Source organism: Equus caballus, chromosome 13 (assembly GCF_041296265.1).
Source record: "Equus caballus isolate H_3958 breed thoroughbred chromosome 13, TB-T2T, whole genome shotgun sequence".
Classification (NCBI taxonomy): Eukaryota; Metazoa; Chordata; class Mammalia; order Perissodactyla; family Equidae; genus Equus; species Equus caballus.
The window spans coordinates 5,667,769-5,684,099 of record NC_091696.1 but is presented as its reverse complement, the minus strand read 5'-3'; the positions used below and the strand labels follow the sequence as shown (position 1 = coordinate 5,684,099).

General features: G+C 48.4%; 1 protein-coding gene across 2 annotated transcripts in view; it reads left to right on the top strand.

Moving 5' to 3' along the window:
* Positions 1–16,205, top strand: part of BAIAP2L1 (BAR/IMD domain containing adaptor protein 2 like 1) — a 105,381-nt gene extending 89,176 nt beyond the window's left edge. For both annotated transcript variants that reach the window (XM_023655270.2, XM_070231423.1), the window contains 3 exons: positions 527–707; positions 13,675–13,712; positions 14,253–16,205. In XM_023655270.2, the coding sequence (XP_023511038.1) occupies positions 527–707; positions 13,675–13,712; positions 14,253–14,328 (295 nt within the window). In that variant the 3' untranslated portion in view covers positions 14,329–16,205. The remainder of the gene's footprint in view (positions 1–526; positions 708–13,674; positions 13,713–14,252) is intronic.
* Positions 16,206–16,331: the final 126 nt, after the last annotated feature.

The window sequence follows — 16,331 nt, the reverse complement described above, 5'->3', positions numbered from 1 at the left end:
ACCCCTCCTAACCCATCCAGCTGTCCCGGCAGACCTTTGAACACCACACTTGATGCCCCCAACTCCTTCCATTGTACTTGCTCAGTGCCGTCTGTGTATCTTCATCCCTAGCGGAATAGCTAAACTGCCACTGGGCCAAGAATAAAACTATCATTTTTAGGATGTTTAAAAAAAAAAAAACTTCAGAATTTTATCTGAAGTGCTCAATGCTTTTGCTAAGGCTTTTACTGTAGTCTTCATTTTCTTATTAATCTTTAATTAATCAAGAGCCAGCCCCTAATTCAGCCAGTTTTCCTCCTTTTCTTTTATCGTGTCTTTTAAGGAATTTCTTTTGAGTGTACAGTTATAAACCAGTAAAAACATTACAGTGTTTTATATATAAAGTGTGTATGTGTTCTAATCTTCTCCTTCCTCATCCTTTTTGATTATTAATCTACTGTACTTCTGGCCGTAGGATATTTAGGATGTTTGGGATCCAGGTGGCAGGATCTTGTCTAACGTGTATTCTCTGGTCTTTGGTTGTTAGCCCAGCCCCTGTAAGAAGTATCAGCACGGTGGACTTATCGGAGAAAAGCAGTGTTGTCATCCCCCCACCTGATTACTTGGAATGTTTATCCAGGGGAGCGGCTGCAGATAAGAAAGGAGATGTTCCTAAAAATACTTCCACCTTTAAAGCACCGGTGTCCAAAGCAGAAACCACATCTTCTGTGAGTAGAGCTGCAGCGTGGTGTCCTGTGTAACCAGATCCTGACTGGCGATGCTACCAGGAGGAATGGGTCGTTACTCCTGGCGCAGTAGGAGGCTGGCGTCCCTCGGGCGGGGCAGCTCTTTCACCTGGCTCCTCTACATTCCCTTCCCTGTGGACAGCCTTTCAGCTGCTTCACTTCAGTCTGCCTTTTGTTTTATTTTATCTGTAAATGAGGATTTACACACAGTACATCTCATAGTTTGCCAGATTGTATCAGGTCTCAATCTCGCTTTGCCTTTAGTCATGGCTGCAGTCCTTTAGTCATTTAATCACCTTTTCCTGCATTTTCTTCAATTTGCATACTGTTTTCTGAAGGAGGGCTTAAGGTGAAAAGTGGTAACTTCATCTTTACGTCTTCAGAAAGCGTTTACTTTATACTGGGGGCTGTGTCGACACTGTATGTACATTATCTTTACTCCTCAACAACCCTGTAAGAAAGAGTAGAGGATGCGGGCTCTGAGAGTCACTCCATTCATTCCTTCACCAACTGTGTCTGTTGAGTGCCAGGCCCTGGTGTGGGCTCTAGAGACACAAAGATGAACAAGACCAGTTCCTGGCTCTGCTGGAACTTAGGTTCTAGTAAGAGGAAGCAGACAGTAAGGAATAAACAAAAACATCGATGGTGGAAACTATAAAGAGAATTAAAACAAGGTGGGGTGATAGAGGGGTGGACAACTTGACTGTCACAGGTTGGGTTCACTGGGAAAGAGAGTCTGAGATTAGCGTGCAGGGTGCTTATTAGGGAGCACCCTGGGATCACATCTGTGAAAGAGAAAAGAAGGGAGAAGCCCTGGGCCAGGGGAGAAGCTGGACTGTGGTGCCTCCACCACTCCCACCAAGAGCTCCAGAGTTGAGAGGACCCTTGGAGCTGTCTGGATTTGGGACAGAGGAGCCAGGGCTTTATAAGGGGTCATCCAGGGGTGAGATCTTTAGCCAGGGAGATTCCTGAAGAGTACTGACAACCAAAGACCATCTGCCAGCAGCACTCCCTGCAGCCCGGAATCAGTCCCTCAGTCCTGATGGAGATCTGGGTGGCATCTGATAGTGTCTACAGCAGAGGACTTCTCTGAGGAAGTGACATCTAAGCTGAAACCTGAATGGCAAGGAGCCCATCGTGCAGGGGTCAAGGAGAGGAGGTGCCTAGACAGAAGGAGCAGAGAGTTTAAAACCCCTAAGGAGGGCATGTGCTTGACACGCTCAAGGAACAGAGAACAAAGGCGATGATTCCAGGATGACAGAGTCGAGAGGGGGTTCTTATTCTTATTTTTTTTCTAATATAGATTGTAATACAATATTCTCTATGTTACAATAGAGGATGAGGAAAGGATGGAGAAAAGGGAGAAGATTGAGAAGGTGGATGCACACATGTGGAAGAGCCGGCCCCGGCCAGGAGCAAGGGCGCAGGTGCACTGTAGCAAGCGAGAAGGCCAAGGTCCTGGGCATAGGTGCAGCTGGGCGGGCCAGCTAGGGAGTTCTGTTTGACAGTGTCTGTTGTCTCAGTGGTGAAGTAAGATCATCAGCAGACGGGAGTGGGCAGAGTGGTGGTGAGCAAGTCTGAAGAAAGAGAACCTGTAAAATAGGTGTTCTGAAGAATGAGAAAGTGAGCATGCTGCAGAAGAGCAGGAGGAATATGGGGTAATGCCAAATGCCCGCTTTACGATTTGGGGTCATGATTTCAAATGAAACCAGTCAACATGGTGGTTTCCCCAGCAACATGCCGCTGCTCCGGTTGAGACAAGAAGTAACTAAGTGGTTGGGTGTTACCAGGCTGGTGGTGCCGGGAGAGGAGGGAGCGATGGGTGTTTGTGAGGGCGGGGGGGTGGCCCAGACCCTAGAATCCAGGCTGGGCCAGGAGGCCAGCGGGACCTGAAGGGATGAAGGAGAGTGGGGAAGGGGCTAGCAGGTGGCGCTGGCAGTCCCCTCGAGGCCACAGAGCTGCTAGAGGGCAGAGAATGGGAAGGAGCCTAGGAGGGGAGGGTCAGAGAGTGGGTTGGACTTCCAGAGGCTGTGCGGCTGAGCTTGGTGCCCCAGGCTGCAGAAGGGCCAAGCGGCACCAAAGCCTGCCCAGCCTGCGCCGCTCCCACCTTCCTCCCAGGAACATCCCAGGGCACTACTGGTAGCCCACGTGCAGTCGGTGCCATAAGCCCGGGCCACTCTGACGCTCTGCTTTCTAATTATCTCTCAGTTATTGTGTGGTCCCTTCTGTAGTGCACGCAGAAGCTGTCTCCCTGCTTCTCACAGAGTGTGTGCCTCCACAGCTCTGCCCCCACTGTCACCACTACGAGTGGCCTTTGTTCAGCTGTGAATGATGCATGGGCAAAGTGTCTGGATTTCATGAAATGGGAACTCTCCTAAAAGTGTGCCCTGTGTTTTAGCGTGAGCCTTAAGGTATATGGGAACATACCTGCCTGACCATAGGCTGCAAAGGCAGGTTTTGGACGAGGAAATGCAAGGTTTTGAAATCTCATTCAAAAATGGCTTTGTCTGGCTTGTCTTCTTAGATAAGCATGCTGCATGATATACTGTTTGCACCTTTATCATTCCAAATTACTCCAAATATCTAACTCCAAAAATTATTTTCAAAAGAATGACACAAGGCTATTGAAAATGGAGCTTTTCCATTCCGTCGGCATGGGGGTAGATGTCAAAAACTGGAGAAACTGCTTGGAAGGGCAAAGATATCAAATGCTTTTTTTTTTTTTTTTTTTTTTTTTTTTTGAGGAAGATTAGCCCTGAGCTAACTGCTACCAATCCTCCTCTTTTTTCTGAGGAATACTGGCCCTGAGCTAACATCCGTGCTCATCTTCCTCTAGTTTATATGTGGGACGCCTACCACAGCATGGCTTGCCAAGCGGTGCCATGTCTGCACCAGGGATCTGAACCAGCGAACCCCGGGCCGCTGAAGCAGAACGTGCACACTTAACCACTGCGCCACCGGGCCGGCCCCTCAAATGCTAATTTTTTAAAGGTCCTAGCACATTTTAAAACAACATTCAAACTATTTGGATGTGATCTTAAGGCATTTCTAAAAGCATAAAAAATCATTTTGCTGAAAAAAAATTTTACAACTGCACGTCATAAAACTTAGGATCTAAGGCATACAAGGTACATTGTTTACTTGTGACCTGTCGGTTATAGTGCCTGCTCCTGTTTTTGTTTGATTTTCAACTTTTTCTTATAGAAAACTTCAAACATACATAAAAGTAGAAAGACTAATTTAATGACCTGGTCCCCCCACCGCCAGCTTTAACAATTATCAAATTATCAGTTCATTTACCAATCTTGTTTCATCTCTCGCCCAACCACTCCCAGATCAATTTGAAGCTAATGCCAGACTTCATAGCATTTCATCTGGAAATACCTTAAAGGTCCTTTTTTTTCTTATGTGACCACAATCTCAATTATTATATATTTCAAAACTGACAATAACTCCTGAATATCATTAACTAGTCACTTCAAGTTTCTGATTGTTTCATTAAAAATTTCTTGACACTACAGTTGTTTGGATCTGGATCCGGGTCAGCTCCATACATTGTAATCGGTCACTAAGTCTCATGACGAGACTTTTGTATCTACAGGTCCCCCCGTCTCTTTTTCCCTGTAATTTATCTGGAGAAGCAGCAGGTTACTGGTCCTGGTGTCCTCAGTCTGGATTTTGCTGATTACATCCACATGGTGTCCTTTTCCACATTCCCCTTTCTCCTGTATTTCCAGCGTTGATCAGTCTGTATCACTGTTTTGTCTGTTTGCCTGTCGTGTTGCTGCTAGAGCATTTCATCAGTGGCCATGGCTAGTCCATCAGGAGGCACACGTCTGGCTGTCTCTCTCTTTGTGGTATTAAGCAGCCATCGATAATGACTGCCTAGCTCCATTACTGTATTAAGGTTGTATAATGCCTTCAAAGGTAAAAGAATCTTGCCCAAAGATCATAGTTAGCACTGGAATTATGAATGAAAACACTGACATTTTTATCTAACACAGTCACCAATTTTAGAAAATAACGTTTTGAATTTCCGTATTTTTACCATGCAGATAAAGCTGGATGAAGAAAGCACTGATGCTATTCTTACTATACTGAATTGGATAAATTGGAAAATCCTGTTTTTAAATATCAATATTGTCAATAGTGATATTCATTATTTAGCGTTTGGCAGTTTCAATGAGGTCTAACTGTATTTTTACACCTCTTTGTTGGCTGGATGATAAGAGACAGTCCCTGGTAAGGAGCTGCCTTGAAAAGTGCTGAGACTGTCCAGGAAACTAAAGGTTGTGAACAGTGCCCCACCTTTTCCTTCATTCCCACTTCCGTGAGCAGCGGAGCTTTAAGCACAGAACCTTCTCTTACGGGCCGGAGTAGGGCTGCTGCAGGAGGGTGACCTGGTGCTCCGTGGCCACCTCCTCCATGGCAAACCCACGTGGAGCCGCTGCCCTTCCCCCCTGGACCCCGGGTGCAGGAGTCTGCAGCTCACACTCTTGGCTCACGCCCTGCATGCTCCCAGACCTGCCCAGGGCTGCCTCCAGGCAGAGCTCCAGACTGGAAGACGCCTCTCCCCACCACATACCATCTCCACCGAATCAGTAATCTAAAGTCTCCCAACAAAGCCCTCGACCTGATGGCTTCGCTGGTGAATTCTACCAAACAGTTAAAGAAAAACTAATGCCAATCATTCTCACACTTTTGCAAAAAATCGGAGAGGAGGGAACACTTGCTAACTGCTGCTGAGGCCAGCATCACCCCGATACAGTCAGACCTCCGCATCCTCGGATCGTGTTCTGTGTTGACAGAACCTCGGCGGTTCAATCCAAGGATGCGGAACCCACAGATACAGAGGGCCAACTAAGGGGCTTGAGGATCCCTGGATTTTGGGATCTGCGGGGGTCCTGAAACCAATCCCCTGTGGATACTGAGGGATGACCGTACTCTGATCAGGCCCCCTATTTCTGCCTTGCAGGCTAGAAGGCTTTCTTTAGTCTTTCATTTTAACAGCCTTTAATTTTTGTTCTCATATAACATTTAAAAACCCAAATATCTAATGAAATGCCCTCGTATAAGTTCCAATGATAATTTCAGTTGTCATTGATTTTGCAATGATAAAATAATGAATGGTGATAAACTCTTTTCTTAATGATAACTGAAAGTTTCCATACAAAGACATGTTTAAGCACTTCAAATAGGTATAGAGTTGATACCCACAGTGAGGTCACATTTGTAACTTTGGCAACTAATATTTCTATGGCATCAGACTATTGTGACCAACCAAACTTCTTTTTTAAACAGTCAAGTGGCATGTGAGGGCAGGCTGCATGGACAGGATCTGTGGATCACGATGAGACCTGCACATTGAAATTCATCCATTGAGCATTTATGAATGAGCTTACTATGGTCCTGTGGTAGGCCCTGGGGACACAAAGAGGAAGTTGAGTCCAGTGGACGATGTGTTTATTGGGGCTGTGTAAAAAGGTGCACAGGGTGAAGGGGTGACAGAGGAGGAGGAAGGGCTCAGGCTCCTGGGAAGCATCGGAGGTGGCCTCTTGGAGGCAAGCATTGAGCCAAGTTCTGAAGGAAGAGCTCTGACAAAACACAAGGCCTTCTAGATGTGTGTTCTGGGAACTGCAATGGCTGGGTGTGGTCTGGGGCAGCAGCCGGAGAAACGGTGGGACGGACAGGCCGGGAGTGAAGCACACCTAGCCAGGGCGTCAGGAATGCACGCTGGCCTCCTTCCATCCTCCTGGGCAGTACCTGCAGGCAGCTCTGAGGGCGCGCTGGAGCCCACAGACGGGGCGGGAGGCTGTGCGGTCGTCCAGGGCGAGAGGACGGCAGGAGTCCAGTGTAGTAGAGATGGGAAGGGGTGACAAGAGGTAAAAGAGGTAAGAAGTGACAGAGCTACTGACTGACTGTGCAGCCTGCATGGGAGAAACCACTGTTCTGTCTTACCTGTGGGAGCACGTCTGGTTTACTCATGTTGACATATTTTGGAGCTGTTTTGTTTTTCTGATAATTTATGTAATTTTGAGCTCCAGGTCTTTAAAATGCTAGCATTAAAGAGGAAAAATATTCTTTTTTAAATTAAGTTACACATTTAACTACTAGGGAAAAAATACAATTGTTTTAGAGGTTCTGAATACTTAAAAATAATCCGGATCCTATAAGTATGATTGTATTCATTAAAGATGAAGTTACTGATGGTTTTTTAAAGTATCTACAATTTAAGAGACCCCTTTTCCCACTTTTGATAAACAGATAAAAGTTGTCTTTCATGGGGGTATTTATAAAATATTTTATGGTTTTTTTTTTTTTTTTTTAAGATTTTATTTTTTCCTTTTTCTCCCCAAAGCCCCCCGGTACATAGTTGTATATTCTTTGTTGTGGGTCCTGCTAGTTATGGTATGTGGGACGCTGCCTCAGCGTGGTTTGATGAGCAGTGCCATGTCCGCGCCCAGGATTCGAACCAACGAAACACTGAGCCGCCTGCAGCGGAGTGCGCGAACTTAACCACTCGGCCACGGGGCCAGCCCAAAATATTTTATGATTTAACTACTATGTTAAACATAAAAAGAAATGGGTTGATGGTGAAAATTTTGTCTAAAATTCTACAAATAAATTGATACAGTTATCCCACTCTTGAGACAGATATATCAGTCCCATGCTACTTTAAGCAAACAAATGTATGTTTTAGTATTTTTTTTTCACCTCAGATGTTGCCATTTGCTAGGCACATTAAACATATGCTGAAATGAGGTTTCCTTTTAATCTACCTTGCCGTCACAGCTACAGGTTTTCGTTAAAGAGCAAAGCCCAAGTTTGGTCAGGGTCCCTTTGTAAAAACTAAAACATCTACTCATTATGCCTTATTTAAAAAACTTTTAAAAGTCACTCTTTTTCTGCTTATAAAAATGACCCAGAGAATTTTTGTTTTTGGTAGAAAATTTGGAAAACAAGGAATAAGTATTAAAAAGAAAAGTTTTAATTATCTATAATTTCACTTCCAAGACAATTACTGTTAACATTTCACTGCTTCTTTTGAGATAGACAGAGGTAAATATATTTAACTACATAGACAGGCGTTTTGCCCACACACAGTGGCAGCACAGCATTTTCTCCCATCACGTTGAAAGCACTCGGGAGCGCCAGACAAGCCTCCGGCGCTGCTGCCTGTGATGTGGACGGTGCCGCCCAGCCCTTCTCATCCTCACGGTGCATCCTGGGTATCGGCCCAGTTTTCCAGTATCCCAGGAGGCAGAGGGATTGTGGGGCCTTGTGAGATGGAGAACAGGGGAAACAGAAAAGATGACAGCAGCTTTCTAAGTCCCACCGCAGACTGAGAGAAACAATTCTAAAATCTCAACTAGCAGCCTGTTGGTGTCGCTCCACCAGAACACTCTACTGACCAGACAGTACCATTGTCGTCTGTGTGCTGGGTGCTGTACTGTTTTTCTGACCTGGAGGACACTGGAAAATGCCACTTAATAAAGATCACAAGCAAAGATGAATTGGCTTTTTAACAAATCAGCAGAAGCCGCAAGGTTTGAGAGCCTCCCTGCATGGGGAGCTGCCGGCCATGGTCGCAGGGGCCCCACCCCGGCCACCCTCTCCAGGACGTTCACTTTTCCTCATCTGTAAAACAACAAAGTGCATCTGACCTGGAGTGAGGAGGGTAGTAGCCCAGAAGTAAGCACAGGGTGCTTCCAGATGCACAGTGAGGGTAATGATGGATTTATATTCCACTTCTATGACTAACATCTTTGAAGTAGTATTTCAAGATACTACTTGAAATAATAGAAAATGCAAAAGAAAAAAAAACACAGCTCTGTCACCAATATACAGCTCGTATGCTTCTCTGCTGACACTATTCTATCAGACAAGCTGCTACGTTTCGTCACTACCAAGTCAAGCCCAGAGTGCCCAGACCACAGCCGGGAAGCAGGCTGGCTGCGCAGGGCGGGCAGGAGAACTAGCTCTGCTCCAAGGAAACCGCCTCACGCGCCGGTGAAAAGGCCTGTTGTTAAAGGATGCCCAGTCGCCGTAGCCTCTTGCAATAGCAGCAGGAGGCACAGGATCTAATCTGTGTGTCAGGGCGTGGGGGAAAGACAAGAAGTGCTTCCATAAATGAAACCAGAGTTTCCAGATCAGACAGAAATGTTCCAGAACTGCTGCCCAGCACAGCAGCCACTGGGCAGAGGGGGCAGCCGAGCACTTGGAAAGTGGATAGTATAGCTAAGGAATTGAATTTTTAATTTTAATCTAAACAGTCATATATGGCTAGTGGCCACCATATTGGGTAGTCAGGTATAGATTTCACAGATAGAACAATGTTCCACTTAAAAACTTAATCCAGAGCACGATGGTCAAGAAGCACATGCCATGACCAAGGCCTGTGCAGGAGCCCTCAAGGGCAGGGACACAGTCCTGGAATTGTGTATCTCAAAAGTTCTTATGCCCAACTGGACTGACGATAATTTACCTTTCCTAAACTAAAATGTTTAAATCAGCTAATGATGTTGGGGGAAAGTATGTTCTCTCTCAGCCAGACACTGAGAGCCATGGCAGCTGGCAAAGCATAACACTTTTATACTTAGTTTTTACATACAAAAAACCATCAGTTACATGTAACGTTTTACCGGATCCTTGGGCTTAAGTGTAATACCGAAGCCTGGGGGCCACCCACCATAGGGTAGAATGTTCCTAAACCCACTAACCTAGACAGTTCCCATGGCTGCCCTGTGATGTGGCATCTCGAAAAGATCTGAGATGCAGTCTTCCTCAGCTCAGGAGAGTGGTCGTTGGGACTGAAGCTGGAGGGCCTGCCGGATGGTCATGTTGTTCTCTACTGTAGTTGCAGCAGAGTTTTTAAATAATCAGATAACTGGGCTTTTAAAAGCTATTGAAAAACTAAGCCCTCTGACACACACACTTTCCTTTCAAAGCGCGTGTCTGCTGACCTGTAAGAGCCAGAAGTGCCACCTTAGTGCAGGCCCCGTGAGCGGCTTCGTTTTCATCTGCTCTCCACTCCACAAAGTGGGCACCTTGGTTTCAGTAGAGTCCTGTGACCCACAGTTGGCTTTTCCCTGCCTGGGCTTTGGTGTCCCTGTTTTAGGAATAAAAGGGTTGAACTAGATTGGAGGTTGTGAATTGGGAGACAAGTCTGGCCCATAGCCGGGGACTGGCATTAGATGTTAACATTTAAAACTTCAGTTTAGGGCTGCTGCTACTGCAGGTAACAAAGAGCTGACCTCCAGCTGGCCTCCAAGATGAAGGGAAATTCTGTTTCGTGGAAGTAGCAGTCCAGAGAGGCAGGCGCCAAGGACGCGCCCAGAGCCCTTCTCTCCTCACCAGCCCTGTCTTGTGTGGTGTGGGCGGCAAGCGGACAGCAGAGGGCTGCCCGGTCCACATTCTCAGCAGCACCCTGCCTTACCCTGACTGGCCACAGAGGCCCCTTGCCCATCTCTGAGTGTCTGCCTACAGCCAGGGAAACGGGCTGTGCTGGGTGGTCTGACCTGACCAGGACCACCCATAAGCTGGGACCAAGTAGTGCCCTTCAAGGCAGGTGGGCATGTGGTGGAGACCCAAGCCAAAATCCAGTATAGCAGGGAAGGGGGAGGTGCAGCAGACACCTGATGGTAGTCAGCAAATGCCCACGCTCCAGTGGACTTGGGTTTTCGGGTTTCCAGTGGGGTGGGGTAGGGTGGGGGGGTCACAAGATGTGCCCCACTCGACCTGTTCTTGCTTGGCCACACTCAGCTGGTTGTGGGCTATCTTGCTGTCCAGTCCCAAAGCCTTCACTGCCCTTACTGTCTCGTGGAGCCTGTTCTCTTCTAATGACATGCCTGGCCCCTACTGGCACCTGATTTTCTGCCTTGATGGTCTCCTGTCTTGTTGAGTGCACTCTGGACCAGCACCATGCTGACTGTCAAGGGGGGCACAGAACACGTAACAAGCTGTGCCTGCAGGCCACGAGTGCTGGCCTAGCCAGAGGGACCAGTGCCTCAGAGTCATGCTTTGTAAAGTCTGAGGAAGAGCATTAAGATGGAACTGTGCCGCTGATGCAGAGCCAGGCCCATGACGTGTGTAAGGATGCATTTTTCCACCAGTTGGCTGTGGGACTTTGGGCAGCTTAGCTCCACAGATGTGTTCTGAGTACACGCTGTGTGCCCTTCACTGTGCGTGTACTGAGGGGAGAGACGAGAAGGAGGTTCTGGGCCTGCGGGAACCCTACCGAGACAGGTCAGGCCTGGCAACACAGGACCGAGGCCTCCAGGACCTTGGTGCTCCTGCAGGACAAGGCAGCATTTGCCAGATGGTGGAGGAGGGAGAGAGGGGATCAGGGAATGCAGACAAGGGGACCCCAAACCCAACGGCACGGCCAGAGGGAGACAGCAGAGGGACAAGCGCAGGTTGCAGCTTTCACAGGTGGCCACCAGTAAGAGGGATGGGGCTGTGCCCTCAAGTGAGGTGGGGAGGTTCCAAAGACACGGACTGTGCAGCTTGGCTCACTGGCTAAACAAAGGCAGTGCCGCTCTGGCCTGGAGAGGCCCTTCACTGAGTGGAAAGGGAACGTGGGAAGGGGGCGGGTTTGGGGACTGTGGTCAGTTGTGACCGAAACACAACTCAGCAGGCTCAGTGGGAGATGTGTTAAAGGTTTCAGAAAGGGGAAAGCTTTCTGAAAATGTCCTGTAAGTAAACATTGAAGAATACCATGTATCGAAAAGTACACGATGACTTTGTACAAAGTGACTATGTATAACCAGCACCAGACCAGGAGCTAGGACATTACCAGCCCCTCAGCAGTCCCTCTCCTCACTGTCCCTTCTCAGTCTAGACTGCGCCAACTTCCCGCACTGGTCTGGTCTGGCCCTCCCACAGACAGACCCGTGCAGCGTGTCCTCCTGTGTGTTCTGTTGCTGTGTGACGCTCTGCTGTCTGACAGAAGGCCGCTGTCCATTTGGGTGTTCGCAGTTTGGGCTGTTAGGACAGGGCTGCTCTGAGCATCCTGCAGGTGTCTTGGGGCCCGTGGGCTTGCCGAGGTGCGCACAGGACCTGGCTTTGCCCTGCCACTAAATGGCTTCAGGCTGTCTTCTTAAGAGTCAGTTTTGCCCTCCTCCCTCACAGCGCAGGTTACTTCTTGCCACTTTACTTCCAGGATGGACTGTGATACATCTCTTCTACTGTTTTTTTCTCTCAAACGTTGTGGGCTAAGCACCCAGGTAACACAGCGTGTTAAAACGTGGCCAACCTCCTTCTGAAGTTCATTTGGATCAGTCAGGGCCCAGGAGGCCCTCTGGGAACGAGCTCCGAGGCTTTTTGCCTTGAAGACAGTTGGGGGTACTCCCAGCTGCTGTTGCGTTTTTGGTTTCCAGTTTGGGACGCACAGAGAGCTGTCCTCAAACTTGAGGATACACATGGGCGATGTGGAATGTTGGCCCCAAGGAAAGGCAGAAAGAAGGGGGTTTCCAGTGAGTGTGGAAGAGGAGGAGGGCTGGGTGTACCTCTGGGGCCGAAGCAGCACCGGACGCGGACTCCCAGGCCTCCCCCGCCCTCGGGGTGCTCACTGGGCCTTCTGCTCTAGGTGGGACGTTAACACCAGCACTCAAAGTGCGTGTGGGATTGCATGACAGGCATCCTGGTGTGTGTTTAAAATAAATCATAAATTAGCCCTTAATCATCACGTATGACGAATGTTACACCAGAAATGACTTACTCTGAGGTCCGCTGAGGAAGCTCAGCATGCCCTATTGGAAGAAAGCATTTTGCAACCATTTAAAGCTCTATTAGGATGTAGCAAGCAGGGCAGCTCCTTTGTGCTTACGTAATGAAAAGCAGACACTGAATTTGGGCATCGGGCTGACTAGAGACTGCCTCCTGGTGCTGGGGCTCCCCATTAGGATCATCTTGCTGGCCTGCTGGCCCCAGAGTTCAAGGTCAAGGTGTGACATCCTCAGAGGCCTGGAGAGCGCAAGGGCGGGTCTGAAGTCGGCCTCGGCGCCCCCAGCCTGCAGCCTGCCTTCTGCCTTGAGTCTGTACGGCCAACACACAGTAGAGGCTGTCCCAAAGGAGCCCTGGCCTGGGCCTTCGCCTCCAGGGATGGCCTTCAACCCCTGGGGCTGGCAGCGGCAAGTGAGAGGTGCTCGTCTAGTCAGTGTCCAGAGGTCTGAGCGCCCTGAGACTATAGGGAGTCCTGGACCCTCCAGGACAGTGAGGTTCGCTCTGGCAGCCAGTTGGTCAGATGGCGTTACACTGCCCTCTCCTGGGCAGGCATCTGAGAATTCGCTCCAGAGCTCAGGCCAGTGACTTCTTAGAACAGCCAGAGCACATCTAAAGCAGATTCTTAAAGCCCGCAGGCTTCTTGGAATGAAGGAAAGAAGGCGCACACGCACCTGGTCCCTGGCCACACTGGGAGTCCCGAGTCCTGGGAAGCGGAGGCGCAGGGCTCCATGAAGGCTGCCAGGCTCTGGCGGCTCCTGAAGGACAGTGTGTTTGCACCGTTCCGTCTGCTCTTTGCCTCACTTTAGGGAACTTCCTACAAGATCTCGGGCTAGCAGTTGGCACCATCTGTGGGCACCAGAACCCAGCCAGGTTTTATTTTCACTGACATTTTTGTGGCATTGTTCAGGACTGGGCTCCCAGAAAGCCACCTGCACGTCGCACCTGAAAGGTCGTGCGTGAGGAGCAGCGAGCCCCGCGTCTTCCCTCCAAGTCTGAGATGGCCCTACACTTGGGAGGCTGCCTCCCTGCTTCCAGCATGTCTCCTGTTCTTGCCCTCCCTCTTCCCAGTGAACTTAGAGACCTCGATGGTCTCAAGGGAATGAGACGACAGGGCACTCTTTTAACAAGTACCTTTAAAGAGTCCCTTATGCTTTACCTTCAGGTCTATTAAAAATGCCCCCACTTCGTGAGCCTTCCCTAAACTTCATCTTTCTCTTCCTCACAGAATGCTGCAAATGGGACTGCGAAGCCTCCATTCCTCAGGTACGTCCAACTTTCTCCCTAAAGCCCTGCTGAGCTGGAAGCTGCCTTCCCTGCTGCGCAGGGGCCTGCAGCGTCCCCTGGAAGGCCTGCCTTGGTTGCAGCCCAGGAGGCCCGACCCTGAGAAAGGGTCAGAGGAGAATGCAGCCATGTGGTCTCATCACAGTGCCAGGGAGCAGGGCCCCAAGGGCCCGCCCGGCATCTGCCTAGATCCAGAAGGCGCGTCTCCTGGTCACATGCCACATCTGGCAGATTAATCCAGACCATAGCTGGCTCTCCCACATAAGCCCCGTCCCCCGCCCCATAGAGGACAACAGAGGGGTGGGTTCTCCTATGTCAAAAATGTTTGAAAGTTTGGATAGTTCTGTAATGGGCAGCACGGAGAGAACTGCCACAGAGTGAAACTTTAATATTCAGAAAATGCTGTCTGGAATTTATATAAGCTATATAATTTAGAGAGCAAGAACAAGAGTTATTAGCTCCTTTAAAACCAAATTCCCATCTTGTAGCATTTCTGCAGACATTTTTCTCTCTCCCCCGCAGTGGAGAAAACCCCTTTGCTACTGTGAAACTCCGGCCAACAGTGACAAACGATCGATCAGCACCAATCATTCGATGAAAAGATGGCCAAGGAATCCTCTGGTTCCGCTAATGCTATGCTCTCACTGCAAATGATAGGTGTATATGTGTGAGATGTGCTGTTAACTGTCGTAAAGCTTCACGAGAGGGTGCCTGATTTTAAATGTATTCTACTTGAGCAAATCAATGCATTTTCTCAATTTACCATAGTTGGGTTTACACATTTCTGTCTTTAAGAGGATAAATGAGTAATAGTTTAGTGACCAACTCAATCACTTAAAGTACTGTCTCCTTATTCTTTCAAAACACAGTAAATTTGGTTCCAAATTGTTACCGTATCATTTTTTAAATACTCCATGATTACTTTTTTAATAGCCAGAATAAGGGATGGTCTGTGCTTTCATGACTGGCTTTCTGTACCTGAATGCAGATGAGACCACACTTTTGTTTTATAAAGCATGTGCTCTTAAGTAGCATTACGTTTATCTAGAAAATACTGTATAAATTTGCATCTTAGCATGCAAATCATAATTTTAAGCAATATAAATTATGAGAATATTGTATAAAATTTTATTTTTTAATTTAAAATTTTTTAATTTTTGTTTAATCAAATGTAGAGCTATCAACTTAATACAAATGTAGATGGAGAAATCTCCAACTTTCCCACAGCTTAGAAATAGCTCTAGAGTGCTAAGACATTTTGCCCATCCCTTTCACAGCCATATTTAGTACCTGAAGAATTTCCAAGAGCTACGGAATTTGGTGGTTCTGAGTTACCAACTGGATCAACCCAGGAAAACACACCAGGCCACGCTGCATGTGGGCCTGGCTCATAGGGTAATAATACATTTGAGTGCATCTGAGGACTCCACACGTGTGGAAACCTGGGCCCTCTCCCTAAGCTAGCTGACCAAAGCTGCCTCCATCAGTCATTTACTCCGAAACCTCTTGGGGTCCAAGTTTCTCCACTTTTGAAATTTGCAGGTACTGACCTGCAAATAGCGCTTACAAAGCCAGGAGGACCTGTGAGCCTGAGTCTGGGTGAGGGAAGGGCTGGGTTCAGCTGACACCTGCCAGCAGGCACTGGGAACCTGCGCTTCTGTGGGAGGAGCTCTGAGCCAGTGGCCAAGTTCGTCACTGGCTGTCAGGGACGAGGCTCTGCTCTGGAGGAGTGGAGAATCGATTAAAACTCACACCCAGGCCATGCCCTGCATGCAGGCAGGGAAGCGGGGCTTGCTGCTTGTCACAGGTCCTTTGATCTCACCATAAACAAACAGCATTTTTCTATAAGCTGGAAACTGGTCAAGGTCAAATGCAGGTAAGCTGGTCTAAGTGTGTGACACTTCAGGTTCTTGGTCCTGTCCTCCTCCCGGATGGCTCAGCAAACCAGGCAACCCCACCGAGGGCTGCTGATGCAGGACCTTGGGAGGGCTCCCCCAGGGCTGGATCAGGCTAACTACAGTGTCAAGCAGCCCGCCTGTCTCAAGACGCTCCAGCCAGCAGAGAAAACAATCATTTAGTTAAGTGGCCCATGCTCCGCTCACCATCTAAGGAAGAGCAGGGTTCACGGAAGCCCACTATTTTCAACAGTGGGGAGGGAATGAGGGGTAGATTTTGGAAGTGTGTTAATGAGAGGGTGGGGTGTCACGCCCTGGCCCTGGCCTCTAGAGTTCCACTCTGGGATCTTGTGGCTGTTACAGGGACCCAAGAGGTCCTGGGATTATTAGATGCAATTTGCAGGCCCACCTGGCTCACCCAACCCCAGTCCACACCTTCACAGAAGGGACTACAGTGGTCACTTACCTGCCTCACACAGGCTGGGAGGGCTTGCCTCAGGTCCTTGGCACTGAGGTGCATGTTCTGTAAATGTCAAGGTATTATGTTTCATTATAATAATAAAAGAGAACTTGAAAACAAGCACATTTTCTTGAGCTGTAAATGCCTATCGAGGACTAACAGAAGGTGGAGATTGGCCATGAATACTGGGTAATGCTGAAGCTGCGCGATGCGTCTGTTACTCTGCTATTTCATGACAAAACTTTC